At 47.3% G+C, this 19,765-nt stretch overlaps 1 protein-coding gene across 10 annotated transcripts in view; it reads right to left on the reverse strand.

The window, feature by feature from the left end:
• Window positions 1-19,765, reverse strand: part of PPP2R5C (protein phosphatase 2 regulatory subunit B'gamma) — a 130,070-nt gene that overhangs the window by 51,648 nt on the left and 58,657 nt on the right. For all 10 annotated transcript variants that reach the window (XM_067725352.1, XM_067725311.1, XM_067725302.1 and 7 more), the window contains one exon: window positions 1,258-1,457. In XM_067725352.1, coding sequence (XP_067581453.1) covers window positions 1,258-1,457 — 200 coding nt within the window. The remainder of the gene's footprint in view (window positions 1-1,257; window positions 1,458-19,765) is intronic.

Below are 19,765 nucleotides of genomic sequence, written 5' to 3' on the forward strand. Positions count from 1 at the left end.
AAAAAGTTCCAGGAGGATTACAAAATGTACTGTGAACAACAGAATTATGAGAGTGTTAGGAGAAAGTATTAGGGATTTTTCTTTGTGATTCTGGGGTTTGGGAGGCCTTCCAGAGTAATTGAGAGTTGAAACCGAGAGGGAAAAAAAGACATTCCGCAATTTTCCTTAGTCTGAATGGGTGAGGTTTTTGGGGATTTACTGCTCAGTATATGCTTGTGACGGTTCTTCTGGTGGGAGTCTGGTGGAGGAACCCAAACGGCTCTCACAGTCCTAGGCTGACTACATGCTGGTAAATTCTGAACTGTAAGAGTTAACAGTAATAAATTAATCAGGTTGACCTCAACTTTGGATACAACAGATTGTGAATGCAAAAAGAACCCGACTTTCTTTTTCCAAAGCAAACACACTAACGTAAGAAAGAAACATATTTTAGGTCAACGAGTCTAGTCAATTTTGAAATATATAGCTTTGGGGAAAAAATCAGAAACTTAAGGAGTTCAATGGAAATCAGCATTTAAAATTTTATGTTAAGCCACGAGGATTCCCTAGTAACTGGGGAGTACTATTTCAAAAGCAGACAAAACACCAACAATTCAAAAAAGCTCAAGAGAAAACTGGAGTTCAGTGTCAAACGTAAGAGTTTTAGTAATGGTATCACATGAAATGTTTCCAGGCGGTAGTGACTGAGGTCACAATGGGACCTGCAAAGGACCCGGGAACAGGAGACTGAGATTTTGGGGCTGAATGAAACCAACGATGAACTAACTGCAGGATGACAAGAGCTGGGTGCATCTCAGCTCATCAGGGTGGACTGCCCTGACACCAGCTTGGTCCCACCACTGTCTTAACTCCTCCCCATCATTAGAATTTTCCTGTACATGTATGGACAACATGCTTACTTCTAAATTATATATGAGCACTATTACATTAATGTTATATATCTTAAAAAAGATTTAAAGAGGGTAAGGCAGTAAGTACAAATGAAAGTTCTAACATTTCTACCCCACAGGGTAGTTGTGAGGATTAAATGAGTTAACACATGTAGGGCACTTTCGTCCCTAGAAGGTCCCTCGCTGTAATCCAGGACATATTACAAAGACTTTCATTCTTCGAGGTACAAGTACAAATTTTTGAACAGCAGCATTTTTTCGTGGCAAGTGTCATGTTAGGCTCAAATGTCTTAGCACAGTCTAAGAATATCAGAGTCCTGTTTGTAACTCAGGTTTGGGACACGCTGGTTAAACCGTAATCACTTACCATATGGACTACTTCTGGGTAAATAGGCTCTGTGATCACATTCCGATTATGGGTGATATATTCTACCATTTCACTTAAAGCAGCTCGTTTTACTTCCTTCCACTTTAGGTCACTTAGTGGATCGGAAACAAAGTCAAAGAGGACACAACACTGACGTAACTTCTGGATAAAAAGCTTCTCTTGATCAGCAGGAGGAACATCTGAAAAGGAGAAAGCAAAGTATATTGACTGCAAAAATGCTTAACCCAGAATTATTGTGAAATACTTTTAAGCTTTCTACTATTTTTATTTCGAATTAATAGAGATTCAAGAAACAAGAGATGGGGCTTCCCTGGTGGCGCAGTGGTTGAGAGTCTGCCTGCCGATGCAGGGGACACGGGATCATGTCCCGGTCCGGGAAGATCCCACATGCTGCGGGGCGGCTGGGCCCGTGAGCCATGGCCGCTGAGCCTGCGAGTCCAGAGCCTGTGCTCCGCAACGGAGAGGCCACAATGGTGAGAGGCCTGTGTACCGCCAAAAAAAAAAAAAAAAAAGAGATGGGGTAGGGGTGAATAGAGGTTAAACATTCCTTAAAGAAAATGAAAGGAAAAAAGAACAGCTAGTCACTGCTCAGATCATATGCTTCGTATGATAAAGTTTCTATACTTTTTAACTCTCTGAAGCCACGTCCAGAGTTACTGTTCAAAATAAATTCCTTCTAAATGCATTCATTCAACAAACATAACCTAGCACCAATGATCACATGCTGGTACTGTGCTGGGCAGTGGAACAAGAGGCAAAAACCACAGCCCCGGTGTGGGGAGCACGGACACCCACACCGCGTGACAGCTGCAACAGGTACAGGCAAGGTAAGAAAAGGTCACAGGAAGGATGCTCCCTCAGGTCTGCTGTTGCTCTGGACTTCCAGGGGAAGGGCACGGTGGCCGTCCATCGGCCAGCTGGCAAACAACAAGTGGCATCAGTGTGGAGCTTCCCAAACGAGCTGTCACACACACGCTGTGAGGGTCTCCACCCTGGTGCCCCACACAAAGCACATCTCCTCCTCAACGCGGGCTACGGTCAATGCACATTACACACGATGTCAACAATGTAGAAAGAGCGCAAATGGTAATATTACTGAGGGAGTGCTTACCAGGGCCAGGTGCCATATTAAAAGCTTTATACATATTTACAAAATGTAATCTTTGCAATGACATAACAGAGACGAGATACAGGCATAGAGGGTCAGTGCAGGGCTGGAAAGTGATGGAGCTCTGTGTGACTTTCTAGAATTCTGGGAGGTCTGGAAAACTCCAATCTGCCAGTGTGAGCTTGACAGCTTTTTTCAGGGAAAATGAGATCAGTGGTGATATTAACGAATAGGGTTTATAGACACATTGACTAAAATGTGTCCAAGATCTGCAAAATGGCTCCAAAGATCTCCACGACTCAGTGAACCAGTATTTTCCACGTGATCAATAAATGGTGTTACAGTATCAGTCAAGGGCAAAAGAGCCATTCAAAGGGCAAGAGAGTCCACTGGTTTTTGTTTTTTAAAATTAATTTATTTATTTATGGCTGTGTTTTGGGTCTTTGTTGCTGCGCGTGGGCTTTATCTAGTTGCAGTGAGCGGGGGCTACCCTTCGTTGCAGTGCGCGGGCTTCTCACTGCGGTGGCTTCTCTTGTTGCGGAGCACCGGCTCCAAGCGCGCGGGCTTCAGTAGTTATGGCACGTGGGCTCAGCAGTTGTGGCGCACGGGCTTAGTTGCTCCGTGGCATGTGGGATCTTCCCGGACCGGGGCACGAACCCGGGTCCCCTGCATCGGCAGGCTGACTCCCAACCGCTGCGCCACCAGGGAAGCCCTCTTTTATTTTTTAACACCTCATTTGGTTACATCTACAACTGCACTGTTTAAAAAAAAGTATATTATACCAATCAAGTTGAATATAGTTGTAAAAATACTGCATCCATAGCCCCTATCAAATATTTCCATATGGTTTTTGAATGCAAGTTAATTTAGCTTCTTATTGGTCACCATATTTTAAAAATCTTTGCTTTCTGCTGCGTTAACAGGACTGTACCACTGGGAATAAAAATGAGTGGAGGTGGTAGAAGAATATGCTTTTTTACCTTTATGTATTCTGATTCTTTAACAGTGTGAGTTATTTTTGTAATAATTAAAAAATAAGCTCTTTAAAAACTATTAAGTTAGCACTGCTAATCTTGAAAGAAGAAAAAAGGTATGACAGAATACAACCTGTATCTGACTTTACTGTTCTGATTATCATGTAATGTGAACCAAATGATAAAAACTAACTGGGACTGACACTGTTGGTATATTACACTTCAGTGTTTGGTATTCAAGAGTGCCTGACTCTTAGGTAATAAACCATGACCCTGGATTTGACCCAATTCTTACAATTACTCCTATGAAGCAGATTTTTTAAAAAAAGAATGGATTTTGAATTCTGCCCATGAGTGACACTGGCTTACTTTAATTTTAAACTGTACACGGACTAATAACACCAACATTCTTGTTTCAGGACATATTAATGAGCAGTCTTAAGCCCGGAAGAGAATACCAACTAAATAGCATAATATGAGACAAAATTCTGTAGCCTGTGGGCACTGTCAGGAACCCCGTGACAGGGCTCTGTAACTAGAAAGGGGTGTGAAGAGGACAGCTGCCCAGGACAAGTCCCAGGACACCACCCAGAGGCCCAATACCACACTGAGTCCTCTGACCTAAGAGAAAGAGGAACACGGAAGAGGCAATCACCGTTTTGGCTGGAGAACACTGTTAACGTTAATTAATATATCCTTTTATTATTATTTTTCACGTTAAGCGCTGTAACATTCTTCTACACAAATAATATCACAAGTACCTCATGTTTGTATAAATCTTTTCGCCCCCTCCCCCCTTCCCCAAACTATTTTCACTGATTTGTTAATGTGAACTTGGGATACTTCCCAATTATTTCAAGGTAAATCCTTGATGATACCAGGAGCAAACCACATGGACATACTCATGCAAAACCTGCAGGGGGCGAGGAGCAGAGAAAAGACTCCAACCCATGGCACCTGAAGGTGAGAACGGGTCATCCTTCTAAAAACATACTTACTAAAGGGAAGCCTGTAATTAATAAATGATGCAAAGGGATGTTTAATGAAGTTACCCAGAGTGGGGGGCAGCCCCCATTTCTGGCTTTGTGAGTGTTCCTGGTCCCACGGTGGAGGAGGGCAGCGTTCTCACATCAGTGGCACGCCAGACCAAGCTATAAGGAGTGGACACCTCCACTGACCCCTGACCTCCAAAGTGGAGGTGAGCCCTGGGGGCTACCCAAGGTGATGACAGTAGAACTTCTACTGATATTTTCTTCTGCAAAGAATAACAAAGTAAGATGCACTGATATTTAATATAGGAATTGAGCACTGGAGGTGTGTGCTTGAGACTACTCTACTGCCAGGTAAGTCTGATCAAGGGTCTGGAGGCCACTGCTGGGCAGTGGGCAGGCCTTCCCAAGTGAATCCTAAATGACTGAGCATGTCACAGCTGACTCCACAGGTGTTTTGAGCATTTGGGCACCTCAGTTACTGAAGGGACCGATGGACGTGACAATAAATTTTAACCACCAAATTGTAGGATAGGACATGATAAGGCTGCATCACTAAACTATCACTGTATGTGAAGAGGCATCATGTGAACTCTATTTGTGAGTAGAAAAACTATGGGGGGGAAAAAAAAAAAAGCCAAGCCCACTTCCACATGACACGTCTTGGTGGTGAGGAGAAACATTCCAAGATACAAAAAGGACCAACTTTCAGTAGGACAGTCACAGAAAGACAGGCCTTTCTAGCACGGAGATGATGGCTTTTCTCAAATAAACATAACCCCAATGAGACAAAAAGCCAGAGCTGCACAGACCACAGGCCCAGAGAACATCACCTGGAGAGATGCCCTCAGAGGCACGCCCGTAAGGGTGGGAACCACTTTGCGCTCACTCATGTACTCCTCTGCTAAGCAGCTAAGGCAGATTGACTTTCAGAGACCCCCGTGCGTCCACCGCTCCCCGCCCCCCACCCTCCCAGCACTTGTGCCACCTTCCTGATAGTATGGGGCCACGAGTCTACGAACATGTGCCTGTCCTGAGCCTGCAGACAAGAGACACCACACAAAACTGAAACCAGCGTGCAAACTCTCCAAAAGCACAGAGCCAATCCTTCAGCTCTGGGGTCCTCTTGTCTTTCCAGTGTATTTATTCTTAGTACAAAGTGAGCAGGAATAAAGTTGAATCCAACTACTAACAATTTGGAGTAAATTTGGGATTCGTCATTAATATGCACTAATCCACTTAGTTCTATTTCGCATACGAGAACACTTAGCAGATGGCAAGTTTCCCCCACCGAGAACAGTTCGGCGGTATTACTTTGTTTTTGAAAGTAAAATTCATGCACCATTTTTGAAATGACCATTTCCCCATGGACTCCTGCGTCTCCTCTGTCCTGGATCAAGTGTCTGCGGACACGAGAGCCCTTCTGCTGCACCATCGCTTCTCTGGGCACCAACACCACGGACTCTCAGAGCCTTACAACGGGCCTTACTATGTGTGAGACTAAGTTCCTTCCCCTTTCTCTGCTTCATGTCTTGACTATTCACGGCCCTTCAAATTTCCCCTATCAATATGGGGAGAACAGCAGTCGCTGCAATATTGAATCTTTCAATCCATGAACATGGAATATTTCTCCAATTACTTTTTTCCTTAAGTGTCTTTCAATAAAAATTTACAATTTTCTCCTAAAAACGTAAATCTAAAAAATAAATCATTTTTTAGATTTATTCTTAGGTATTTATTAAGTTCTGATGCTACTGTAAAGTGTACCTTTAAAAAGACTGAAGAATTTTCTAACTGCTGCTGTGATCTAGAAAAGAACAGATTTGGGGTATTACTTTTGTATCTAGCTACCTCAACTCTTACTAATCCTACCGGCATATCTGCAACTCCCTTCAGTTTTCTGTGTATGCCACCCTCTCACTTGGAAATGCCCACACTGTTCTCTTCCCTGCCTGAGCAACGCGCTGCAAGGAAGCGGTGAGAGCGGCTCCCTCATCTCCGTGCCCTCTCAGAGGGAAGCTCTTGCTAGCTCCCCACCCATAGCTCCCCACCCAGTTCGATGCTTACCCCCAGACTCTCTAGATAACGCTTCCCAGATTAAGGAGCTGACCTGTAGGCTCAGTGCCACCCCAATCCACATCCAACAGAGAATTCGGTGAAGTGCTAAGTGACTTCTAAAAGGTATTACGTGGAAAAGCAAAGGGTCAACACCAACCAAGACCCTTGGAGAAGAACGGCAGGGTGGGGGGACTTGCTGTTCCAGAAATCTAGACTCAGCGGGGAAGCTTCATAAATGACAATGGCCCAGCCCTGTACTGCCACAGAGAACAGAGCCCAGAACAGGCCTGTACAGACGTGGATAACTGATTTAGGACAGACTGGATTACAGAACAGTGACGAAAGATCAGTCTTTGAAAATATGGTGCTGGGACAGAAAGGAAGGAAGAAAGGAGAAAGAAAAGAAGAAGAAATTGGACCACATTATATGCAAAAATAAAAAATAAGTTCCTGGAGGGTTAGGACTTCAGTCTGAAAGACAAAACTCTAATGCTTTTAGAAAATAATACAAAAGAATATCTCATAGAGAGAAAGAGGTAGAGGACTTCTTAAGACCTAAGAACTGTAATCATTACAAGACTGATATATTGAACTATACAAAATCAAACATTTTTCTTCATCAAGACACCACAAAGAATGAACAGACAAGCCACAGAGTGGGGGAACTATTTGAATACATATAGCCAATGAATTAATGTCCAGAATATGTAAGCATTTCCAATAAATCAGTAAGAAATATTCAGAGTACCAACAGAAAAGGAGGCAAACGTCTTAACCAAGCACTTCATGAATATACCCCAAAGCCTAATCACTCGTGAAAGGCTGTCACTCATTTATGGCCAGAGGAATGCAAATTAAAACCACAACGAGAGGGACTTCCCTGGTGGCACAGTGGTTAAGAATCCGCCTGCCAATGCAGGGCACATGGTTTGATCCCTGGCCAGGAAGATCCCACATGCCGCGGAGCAACTAAGCCCGTGCGCCACAACTACTGAGCCTGCGCTCTAGAGTCCATGTGCCACAGCTACTGAAGCCCGCGTGCCTAGAGCCCGTGTTCTGCAACAAGAGATGCCACCATGGGCTTCCCTGGTGGCGCAGTGGTTGAGAGTCCGCCTGCCGAAGGAGGGGACACGGGTTCGTGCCCCGGTCCGGGAGGATCCCACATGCCACGGAGCGGCTGGGCCCATGAGCCATGCCGCTGGGCCTGCGCGTCCGGAGCCTGTGCCCCGCAACGGGAGAGGCCACAACAGTGAGAGGCCCGTGTACCGCAAAAAAAAAAAAAAAAAAGAGAAGCCACCGCAATGAGAAGCCCACGCACCTCAACGAAGAGTAGCCCCCACTCGCTGCAACTAGAGAAAGCCTGCGCGCAGCAACTCAGACCCAACACAGCCAAAAATAAAAATATAAAATAAATTAAAAAAAAACCCACAATGAGATATCACAAGACACCCAAAAGAATGGCAAAAAGTCTGAGGAAAACAAGTGTTGGGAGGAGCTGTGCTCGGCTGGAGGTCTCACACTGCTGGGCAGGGCTGCGGGGTCTGGCGTCACCAAGGACAGAGGCAGACAAATGTGCCTGTGCGCTGGGAATACAGGACCTTCCGGGAGCTGTAGGGGTGCCTGGTAGGGGTGCTGGTTACAGAAATATTCGCTTTGTAATTATTCATGACACTCTTTAGTTGTTCTATACGCGCTGTGAGTCACATTACAAATTAAAAAGGCCCAGGATCCGTGCCTACGGCAAAAGGCCCTCAAGAACACACAGTGAGACACGAGCCTCCTTCCTCCACAGCCACCCTCTGCCTCCGACCCTCCTCCCAAGAGGCAAGCGCGGCAGCCGGCGCCTGGGTCTCCCAGAGCCGCCCAGCACGCACACTCCAGGCACGGGTATACGTGGCGTGTCCTCCATGACAGCTTTAGGGGAACAGACACCGACAATCTCCAAACTAACCTCCATCTACTTGGGACACGGACACACACGATCCCAGCACATTTCCTAACGTCCCTCTATGCGGTATTTGTGTGGAAGAATTTCAGCTCTGGATATCTTTTTTTTTTAATTGAAAAAATTTCCCAGTCCAGATGAAATCTAAGTGATCTCTAATTTTTCTAATTATATAAAGTTTCTCCCTCTTCCTCTCAGAGAAAAGATCAGCAATTATGACTCCAGATGTATAATATAAAAATTGTGGTATGACTTATCAGATCTAAAGCATCTGGTATGAAGCAGAGCAGGCACCAGCCTTGAACACGTGGAGCCTGTATCGTAAGGAATTAAGTAAAAAATTTATCCGACATACACATGCCAGGCACTGTACCAGGCATGACAACACAGAGATAAATTTAAACATGATACTTGATCTAAAAGAAAATAACAACTAAAACATATGAGAAGTGTACTGACGTGTGAGGTGTGATGGGGCCTGGGGGTGGGGGGGCAGGGTGCAGGTGCAGGAAAGGGTTTCCTGGGGTGCACTTGAGCTTGGCCTTGGAGGGAGGGCAGGAGCCACATCAGTTCAGGGAGGCTGAGGCTCACTGTGGAGGGACCGGGGCCACGCTCAGCTGCAAAGACTTTATCTACAGGTGCCCACTTCTCAAATCGGAGGGCCTTGAAGTTACAGGGCAAATTCTCCTGGAAAACCAATTTTCCTCAGAAAGGCAGAGGCTTAAATGAGAATAACAGATTACACTTTACAAACCCTAAATTAATCACACTGGATCTTTAGTCAAACATTTTTCATAGAGGAGGAACTCTGTCTTGTTCATTACTTTGTCCTCAGTGTCTAGAACTGGTCAAGCACACACTGGGACCTCAAATTTTGCTCAACATAAAGAAGGCGATCTGAAAGAAGGGGATTCAGGCAGTTTAACTGAGCGGCACCATGACTGAAACCACATTTGTATTAAAATGACGGTACATGCATCGGAGTAGAGGGCAAAGTCCATATACACTCAGGACAAAAGCGAGTTCGTCCAGGGGCCTGGGCGCTTGTGACAGGCATCTCAGCACTCGGGGCCCTCAGAGGTCTGCATCTGGATAGAATAATCTGAGAAGTACTGTGAGTAGATCGCTTTGATCACAGAGGGTTTTTAAGCAGGTGAGTGAGTGACACAACGCGACCTGGGAAAAAGATCTTTTCAGAAGTGACACGGGGGACTGAAATGAGGATGACAGAAGTAGGAAGATCTACTTCAAAGGAGAAGGCAACAGTCTGGGAACCAATTTCTCAGCCTTGTCGCGAGGCAGTCATGACACCAAGCACGGTTCCTCAGGGTGCTGGCCTAGCAGGGATCATTTTTGGCAACAATTATCTCTTACTCCATAAATCCAAACTTCTACAACTTGAAAGCATGATAAACATACTGAATGAAACACTCACTTCATGTAGATGATGTGATGAAACGAATTCTACCCCGATCCTTGGCACCTACGTAATTCCAAAACTGAGTTAATCTTCTCAAACAGTTCCTAACTTGGTTGATGATGTTCAAAATTACAATAAATCTTTCTCAGTGTCACAACGCCAAGTTATCACAGTTCAACCATTCTAATGTTTACACTTTCTACGTTAACCTCCCACAGATCAAGTTCCTCTTTCCCTTGCTGTTTTCTCTTTCTTTCTTGGTGGTTCTTAAAACTAGGTCTGACCTACAATCCACAGTGTCTTAGATCAGATGGGACTTCACCGCACATACTGAGCCTCTGGTCAGGTTTCTCGATGGATGTTATTCCATTCAAATACAGCCCACGTGCTCCCCGTGTCACGCTCTGTACTACCTAACGCAAGGAGCTAGTAACCAGCTGGTACCGCAAAGGGGCCAGAGCGCTCGTCTGGCTAAGAGTGTCGAGCACTGTCTACCTGCTGTTCGGAGAGAAATAACCAAGAGCACCAAGCCCTCCCTCCCTCCTGCCCTCGCTTGCGCTGGAGTCGCCCTTCTCCAGTCCTTGTGGGTGGCATCCCAGTGCGCGGGCAAAGCGTTAGCACTGCCTGCTCTATTCATCTGGACGTAGATCTGGCGACGCAAGACTGCCCAGCAGCTTCTACATCGCCACTTTCACTTTAAACAAGTTTTGCTGGTGACAACCATAGCTTGAAATCCACTGTGAACGTTCCCTTTGCAAATCCCAATTCTGTAGGTTATCAGCTCTGTTGCACTCGTTCACTAAGCTTACATCCTCCCTCCCACGGGAAAAGACCTACGACCCCCGGGCCGAGTCTGCGGTGGAAGTCTACCCAGGACAAGCCGATCTCGTGTAAATCCCACAGCCGACTGGCTTCCCCACAAACCTGGGCACTCCTCCCTCCAGCCTTTGAGACCTTCCCTCCCTTCTGGTTTTCCTGCCATTCTTCAGCCTGCCTTTATCTGCAGAGAAAGCGGTAATATTCACTTTCCTCGCGACTTTCCACCACTGACCCCCAGCCCAACGTCCCTTTCTACACTGTGAAACTACAGCGTAAATCTATAAGGCAGATAGTTTCATTTCAGAAAGCGGTGTCTGAAGCCAAGGTCTAGTTCGCTCCTGTTCTCTGCACCTGAGAACCGGCAGTTTCACTGGGGACGGCGTGGGGGAGGCATGTGGGGCGAGGAGAGCCGGAAGCAGCGGGTCAGACTGAGGTGAGATAAAGGCCAGGAGAGACTGGTTTCCTCAGAGAAGCTCTTAATTACGGCAAGTGAACTTCTCAGTGAGGGCAGTCACATGGAAGAAACATACTGATTTCTAGCCTAGACCCCACCATAAAGAACATGGTGAAGTCAGGACAGGACTCTCAGCCTCAGGCTCCTTAAGCTGTAAGACAGTGGACACACATGGACATTCAGGACTGTGTCCCCACCTCCTGGCACAGGCGACGCACAGGAGGAACTCCACAGATGTCTGCTGAATTAAAGCCTTGGCTCTCTGACAGTTAAAGATTAAGACAGCTCGAATTCCTAGGAGCACAAAGATACAGCGCCAGCAGCGTTGACAAAGGCCCTATTTCCTGCTTAAGAACCTAGTTCTAGAATGCCTGTTGGGAACAAATTAGACAGACCCTCACCACTAGTACAAATCAGTAAACGTCCAGCACCTCTGGTTGTATCGCCTCATCCTTCACTTAGGCTGGCATTCCTGCTGAAGCGTCACACCCCACCACTGCGCCTGCCGACCAACAGCTCTGGCAATGGAGAAGCTCTTGCCTAAAGTGCAAGGGCGGGCATCATTCCAGGAAAACTGCTTTCACTACATTTCGCAAATAAGAGATGGCCAAAGGCAGGCTGCAGAACGTTTAATATGCTTACCAGCAGATAGAAGAGTGTGGAGTTGTGAGAAGGATATCCTGAAAAAATACATAGAGTCTTTTCAGTTTTTATTTGTGTTCTCTACTTCCTTTCTCTGTGTCTCAAATAGATATGAGCGGTTCTTTCTGGAAACGAGTTCTCTTAGGATGGATTCTGGGCTCTTCACGTATGTCTGGCTCAGGGCTGCAGCAAGCAATAAGCCTTGAAGGCCCGTGTGCCAGGTCCCGTGGAGAACGAGCCCGGGAATCAGGGCTCTAAAGTGATACAGGCACCAGGACGCTGGGAACCACGAAATCAGGGGCCGTGTGCACGTGTGTTGTGTGCCCACCCTCTGGGGAGGTGAAGCAGATAAAGAGCGGTGCTGGACGCCTCCCTCCCCCTCGCAGGAGCCGCCAGCCTCCTCACCTCCTCACATGCCCAGCACCCCATCCCTCCAGGTCTAGTGTTAATTAATTAGTGCTGATGTTTACCTGTGCTGGGTTCCAGTCTTCAGCTCACCCGCCCATCAACTAATCCCTGCTCAGAGGCCAGTCATGGTAAGGTTACCGGCCAGTGACGAAGAACGATACCCCCTGCCCCTGCCCCGTCTCCAAGGCTCAGCGCACTCTGAAGGCGGGGGTGGCCCACGCCCCTCCAGGGACATGGAGCGGAAGCCCTCCCCAGGGGCTTTCTGATGTCTGACACTGAACTTGGCCTCATCTGGGGAGGACCATGGAGATAAAGACGGGCACAGCATCCTCCACCTCCGCGGTACGCTCAGCACACAACAGGCGCTCGATGAATGTGCCACGAAAACTAACGACGGGACAAAGACACAACCGCAGGTGCTCCTGAGCAGTGATTCGACACCCCTGCGCAGGGCGTTCTTCTCGGGTTAAAGCCTAATGCGTTTAGTGCGTCATCCAAGGCGTTGACCGAAAGGTTCACTTGCCCTTGGAGAAAAACATGCCACCTAAGTATGTGACTTTTTTATTATTAGTTAAAACAAGAAACACTCTTGTGTTCTGGTATGTGTTGAAAGACATTTAGCTGATCCTTTTCTGCATAGCTGATCCCAAATTACATGGCAAATCGAGATGCTGCTGCTACTTGGTTCCTATCTTCTTGACATGCAGGGTTTGGCGAGGGGGAGAACCTGTTGGCCTAAGGAGGGCTCCGCCTGGCTACCGCGTGAGATGCTCCTGAACCTGGGAAGAGGAGCCCGACCCGCCTGTGGGGACGGCGAGGGGCAGAGCTGCAGGCGGAGGCAGGGGCCACACGAGGAGCTCCAACAGGCAGCTGCAGCCTCCGTGTCTCGGGGCAGGACAGGCATGGCCGGGTGGGGAGGATGAGGTGCCCCTCCTTTCAGACAGGACGCCAGCTCTCGGTCCTTTGCCCGCCTGGGCATCTGCTCCCTGTCTGCCTGTCGGCCTTGCCTGGTCCCCCCTGGCAGGCCCTTCCCTCTCTCGACCCTGAGAAGCCTCTATTCTTGACTGCTTTCTATATTTTAAACCAGAAGGACTTTATTAGAAAGGAGCACACCATAACGTACCCCCGGGGAAGCGCCTGTCTGGACACCGAGGGCACTCGCCCGACCTGGGGCAGGACGTGGCCTTTGGACAAGCCGTCCCTGTCCTCCAGTGTTGGAGCCACAGTTGAATTTGGCGATCTGAGCTGGTGCCATTTGGGAAAACAAGGTACTTCCAAAGACTAGTTCTTTATGGTCCAAGTTTTATAGTTAAATCAAGACAACTGCTGCTCGGGGTACCTTGAGGTCATCACTAGGCACAGCTGCCCCCTTAGTTTCTAACTCTGAATCCTCCACTTAGCAGATATTTATTAAGCCCCCGAGACACCAGGCAGCAGTAGAACAAAGGCATTAAGAACTGGGGTGGAAAGTGAGAATACGTGGGCTGGAATTCCAGCTCCACCTGTAACTACCTTAGTGACCTTGGGCAGAATACTTGATCCCTCTGGGCCTTGGTTTCCTCAACTGGGAAGTGGGGGTAACTACGCAGTGGGGTGGCTGTGAATTAGCAGACGTGACGTGCTAGAGTGATGCCTGAGATGGAGTGCGTCCTCAGTAAACGGTGCTGGTTTCTGGTTTCTGTTCATCAGATGCAGTGACTTGTTAGCTTCTATCATTCAATCTTGTTTATGCTCCTACCCTTAAAAAATGTCTGTTACGGAAGCAACGTTTTTCATCCTCTCCAGGATTTCCAGGCAGGCCACTAATGCACTGCGCTCAGCAACTAGATCTGCACCTAACAAAGGACGACTCTCAGGCTGACGGTGTCTGGTTGTGCGTAACGCGATTACACGGATGTTCTGGCGAACAGGGCACCGCGGCCGTGCCCTGCTGCTCTGGTTCTCAGAACAGTGTTGGCGCAAGGGCAGCGACTTAACTGTTGGCCGAGAGGGGCTGAATGGACCCCAAATCCAATTATGACCCATGTGCCTGCTGGGTCACGGAGGAGCCAATCTCCCCGATGAGTTCATGGACGTTTTAGACTATCAATTTGTGGCGTAACGGGATTTGAGTGGGAAAATATCCTTAAAATTTGGAAGGTTTATAAAGGATTACGGTGGAGCTGGGGTTTTCTGAGGGGCAGGGGTGCTACTTGAAGCTTACACGCGTAAGGAGGCAAGTTAAACTGGAAAGCGGCAAGCAGACCGGGGCGGCAGGAGACACTGCTGTGCCCCGTTTGGGACCGGCTGCTTGGCATTTCTGGGCCACAGTTTCTGCGTCTGAAAAATAAGGTTCTTTCTGGCTCTGTAAGACTATGGGAGAGTGCTTCTCTCAAAGACCAGGGTGCTGGCAGCAGTTCCCAGAGGGCGGAAAGATGAAAATACAACAGGTCTCTAGAATGGGTCACGTATAAGCGGGCACCATAGGGAGGAACATATAAGAAACCAAGGGCCTGAACTTACACGTGAAACCTTTCTGCATGCAGCCGACCACTGGTCAACATGTATTACACATTTCGGAAGAATTCTGGTTTCAGAAAAATAACACACGCTCACCGTAGGATAAATAAAATCCAAACAACACAAGGAAGGCAAGCTCAGCGAGCAGCACTGTGGGCATTCTGGTGCACACCTGCCGGGGCGGGGGGTGCTCTCCACGCACACAGATGTGCTGATGTGAATGACTGAGCTACTGAAGACCATGCTTCATTCGCTCCTGTTTTTACCTTACTCAACCCTCTGTCAAGAATGTCCTGTAGATCAATAAATAGACCAAAATATCTTTAATTGTTTGGAATTTCACTGTCCACGTGTGCTACAATTTAACAAATCGAACCTTCTAATAAGAATAAATCTTCTCATGGCGTTTTTTTTTTTTTTTAAATAACGTGACCAAAAATGCTTTATGATTAATGATGGAACACATTTACCTAGTTCTACTTCCTTCTAAAACCTCACTAAAAGTTCAGTGAAGGGCTTCCCTGGTGGCACAGTGGTTGAGAGTCCGCCCACTGATGCAGGGGACACGGGTTCGTGCCCCGGTCCGGGAAGATCCCACATGCCGCGGAGCAACTAAGCCCGTGCGCCACAACTACTGAGCCTGCGCTCTAGGGCCCGCGAGCCACAACTAGTGAGCCCGCGTGCCACAACTACTGAAGCCCGTGCGCCTAGAGCCCGCGCTCCACAACAAGAGGAGCCACCGCAGTGAGAAGCCCGCGCACCACAAGGAAGAGTAGCCCCTGCTAGCCGCAACTAGAGAAAGCCCGCGCACAGCGACGAAGACCCAACGCAGCCAAAAATAAATGAAAATTTAAAAATATGTATATATATATATATATATATATATATATATATATATAAAAAGGCATCAACAAGCTCACAAAATAGTGAGGATTTATAGGATCAACAAGAAAAGATAACAGAAACCAAAGAGATGAGCCCTGCACCAGAGGTCGCCGCCTGGGGGAGCAAGGCAAAACCGGACCCAGGGCCCAGAAGGAGGGGTGGGGCTGGTGAGACTCCCCCACCCCAGGTCACTGAATATAAATATACACACGTGAGAGAAACGGCAGAGCAAATGTGGCAAAATGTTGACAAATGAGTGAAACTTGATAAAGAAAATTCTTTGTGCCATTCTTCGACCTGTAAATTTGAAATTATTTCAGAAAGTTAAAATAAGAGCAAACAAAACGACAAATCGGGAACGAAAGTTGAATTTTACAGAATGCCGTCTTCACGTTTATTGAGATGTTCCCATTTGTTTTCCTTGGCCTGTTAACATCACGATTCTCTCCTTCCCACCAGGCTGGCTAGAAGCGTCTCTCCCCTCTCCTTTCTCCTTTCGCTGCTGTGGCCCTCCTTCCAAAACCAGCTCTTGGGTTTCATTCCTTTTCCCCCAGTTTCCTGATTCATTTGTTTCTGCTTCTGTCTTTAGAGAAGACAGTAATTCTTTAATTTATCTTGGTCCTTTTCTTTCTAAGCGTTTAAGTGATTTCCTCTCATCCTTACTTAATAATCGTGTCACACATCAACTCCGTAAGCCGTCACCTTGTTTCATTCAGTCACTCACTGGAGGCACCGTGGCTCTGGTAGGAGAGCCCAGGCCCGAGACAGCTGGCCTGGCCAACCCTGTCCTTCATTCCTGGGCAGTGTGTCGAGCCTGTGCTTCGCCCTCCCAAGAGTACAGCGAGGATGATGACAGTGCCGATGACAGACAATAGACGGGATGCGCTTATAAACAGTCCTAGTAGCGCGGCTGTTACCTTTACCAACTTGTTCATTTGAGGATGAAGCTTTCAAAAGGCAGGGAAGGGCCTGCTTTTATGGGTTTCACTCAAGTGAGGGAGACAAGCAAGTAAAACCAAAATCTCAACACCTCATAAACAAAATGATTTTAGGAAAGAAGAAACCCTAGTGATGGGTTAGATGAGGCGGGGGAGGCCTGTCCATGGAGACACTCGGGGCTTAAATGCGGACGCTAAGGAGCAGCCAGTGGTGCTGAGATCCAGACAGGGCCACGCCAGCAGCAACAAACGCCCTCTCTGCCCTGAGGCCTGGTTTCTACCTTTGCATTTATCCCCATTTTTATTGCATTATGATGAGAGAATATGGTTTCTACCTATTTCAACTTGTTGAAAATTGCAGAGGTGTTTTTTTTGTTGTTTTGTTTTATATATTTATTTATTTAGGCTGCGCCGGGTCTTAGGTTAGGTTGCGGCATGCCGGATCTAGTTCCCTGACCAGGGACTGAACCTGGGCCCCTTGCATTGGGAGCACGGAGTCTTACCCACTGGACGACCAGGGAAGTCCCTGCAGAGGTTTTCTCTGCGAACTATTATTTGTTAAATGTACAAACCTTGTGAGCACTTGTTTTCTGAAGTCTCCCTGGTTCACCATGATAATCTGTAGTCACCACCTGATCTGGGTCAGGTAGGGCCATCCAGGCACATTCCACCCCCGCTGCCCCAACCCCGGCCTTATCAGTTTTTGTTTGTTTTTTTTGGGGTACGCGGGCCTCTCACTGTTGTGGCCTCTCCCGTTGCGGAGCACAGGCTCCGGACGCGCAGGCTCAGGGGCCATGGCTCACGGGCCCAGCCGCTCCGCGGCATGTGGGATCCCCCCGTACCGGGGCACGAACCCGCGTCCCCTGCATCGGCAGGCGCACTCTCAACCACTGCGCCACCAGGGAAGCCCCTTATCAGTTTTGTCTTGCAGTCCTTCTAGCTCTGGACACAGAACCACCTGGGTAAATCGCGTATGTTCACGGTCGCTCTGCCATCCTGTGCGCTGTGCACTTCGGGGTGGTGAAGTAATCCTGTCTCACTGAATCTTATTTTGCCTTGATTTCAACTTTGCCCACTATTAGTGTTATGACTCGGGTTTTTTTGCATCTGCCTAACATATCTTTGCAGCCCATTTCTTTTTAATACCCTTTTATGTATGACCCATCTCACTGTAGGATTTGAAGAAGTGAGAAGAACCATGTTTGTTCAATTTGTTATATACAGTAGTATACATATAAGGGTAAATGTAACTTTAAAAATTATGGAAATAATCCTTAAATTTTGCTAGTCTAGAAAAACGTATGCAATATCCCAGCCAGACATTTAACATTGGATTATATTTAAATAAATTTATTCAGTTTAAATAGTATTTTGGAAAAGAACTATCTTCAGACCCTTGACATATAATCCTTGAAGTATAACTTTCCAAAATAACAGAATGACATGTTTACAGTAATGATAAAACCAGCTGTAAGCGAGTGCATGATCCTAGAAGCTGCGATTCTGGTCTCAAGCTGGCAGGTCGGCAGCCCAGAAGGGAAGGCTTTGCCCGTGGCCGCAGTCAGGCCTGGCTGCCACTCTCTCTCCGTGGGCAGGTCAGGGGACTTCCATCCCCAGCTCTCCGCCCACAGTTCAGCTGAAATCCTGTCCAGCTTCCTGGCCTCAACTGCGTGGAGCATTTCAGATGCTTTTTTGCTGGAAGTCTAATCCTGTTTATTTTTGCTTGGGGACTGAAAAATGTCCTTAAACACTTTTGAAAATCTAATTTCCTACTGTATTTTATCTTGCTAATTTTCCATACTATCTTCACTTTTAACTCTTTTAAGGAATACTAATAGCTTACCATTACTGAGTACTTACTATGTGCCAGGTATTATTATAACTCCTCTAAGCCCACGAATCCTGTTACACAAATGAGGAAACAGATCCGCACAGAGGTTAAGGGTGACAAGGCTCAGAAGCAACAGGGCTGGTGTCTGAGCCCAGGCGGTGTGGCTTCAGAGCCTCTCAGAGGCCTGTGGGAACAAGGAGCATGCCTGTGAGGGGACACTTCTGTCCATACTGGTACCATGCAGTTGGCCAGGAGCCCTTTCAAATATCCCAGGCTGGTCCCTACACGCTACCTGCTCCTTACAGGAAGAATCAAGGCCTTGATGTTCCTGGTCGAGATAAAGACTGTGTCTGTCACCCAGTCTCTGCAAACCTTAACAAAATATTATTTCTAAGACCTTAAAAACTCCTCAAAAAAAAAAAAACTGTGAATTAAAATCAGTGGTGCCTAATATAAATAACTTTGACATAGGCCAAGTTCCCCATTAGCCCATATCCTAGACGAGAGGGTGGGATGTACAAAGGAACCCTTTAAACAAGTCGTCAGACGTCTGGGATTCTGCCTTAACTCCAAGTCTGACCTAATAACATCACCACCAACTAAACATCCAGAGCACCCACTCCTCCTTCTACCGCATTCTCCTGAATACTCAGCCACCTGCAAAATGTGCCCCAAGCTGCAAGTCACTCCCTCAAGGGTTCCCTGGTGTAATTGGCCCACCAGCTCTCAGCCAGTGCCCGCCCCTGAGGCACCCCACCCCACCCCCTTCTTCCCACTCGCGGCCACAGAACATCGCTGTCACAGCACCTGCCAGTCTTCCTCAGATGGCCCCGGCCAAGGAGCTGTGCTCGCCGCATCAAAAGCAACAGCGCTGGGGCCATCAATCCGGCTGCAATCAGAGACCCCAAACCCTGAAGACAGAGGCTGCATTTTCCGCTTACTGTGAATGTGCTTTGAACACACTCCTAAAAGTAAAATCCTTCTCCAGGACTCTGGCAAGAAAGGCAAGCAAAACAGAAAATCCTGCCAGACTTTCTAATCTTCCTCTGAGGCTTTTTATCATGTGCTCACAAGTGAGCTGTATTTAAGAAAGTGAATTTCCAAAATTTGAGGACTTTTTCTCGTGGCTTTTTGGGAGAGGAGAGGGTATTAGAGGGTTAATTTCTGATTTTTCCCAGCATACAATAAAGAGTCACTGCTCTAATCTCCAACCAGATTCCCGATAAGACCAAATTGGTATCTTAATGCATAAATCCTTTGTATAAATGCCCCTAAGCAACTTGACAGCAGCTTGGGCATTAAGCATGCATTATATGACCTCACAGTTTTAAGAGACCTGGATGCCAGGACGGGCAATGGGGCTCTGAAGTTTCACCTACGAGACAGTGAGTCTGGGAAAGGAATTTCTACTAGAACCACCACCTCAACTTGAGAGGGAAATACTTTCTCAGATTAATTACTGGTGGCCTGTGGGACGTCAACAGCCGCACTTAGATGCCTAATCAAGTGACATTTAA

The sequence above is a fragment of the Pseudorca crassidens genome, chromosome 1 (assembly GCF_039906515.1).
Source record: "Pseudorca crassidens isolate mPseCra1 chromosome 1, mPseCra1.hap1, whole genome shotgun sequence".
In the NCBI taxonomy this organism is placed as follows: Eukaryota; Metazoa; Chordata; class Mammalia; order Artiodactyla; family Delphinidae; genus Pseudorca; species Pseudorca crassidens.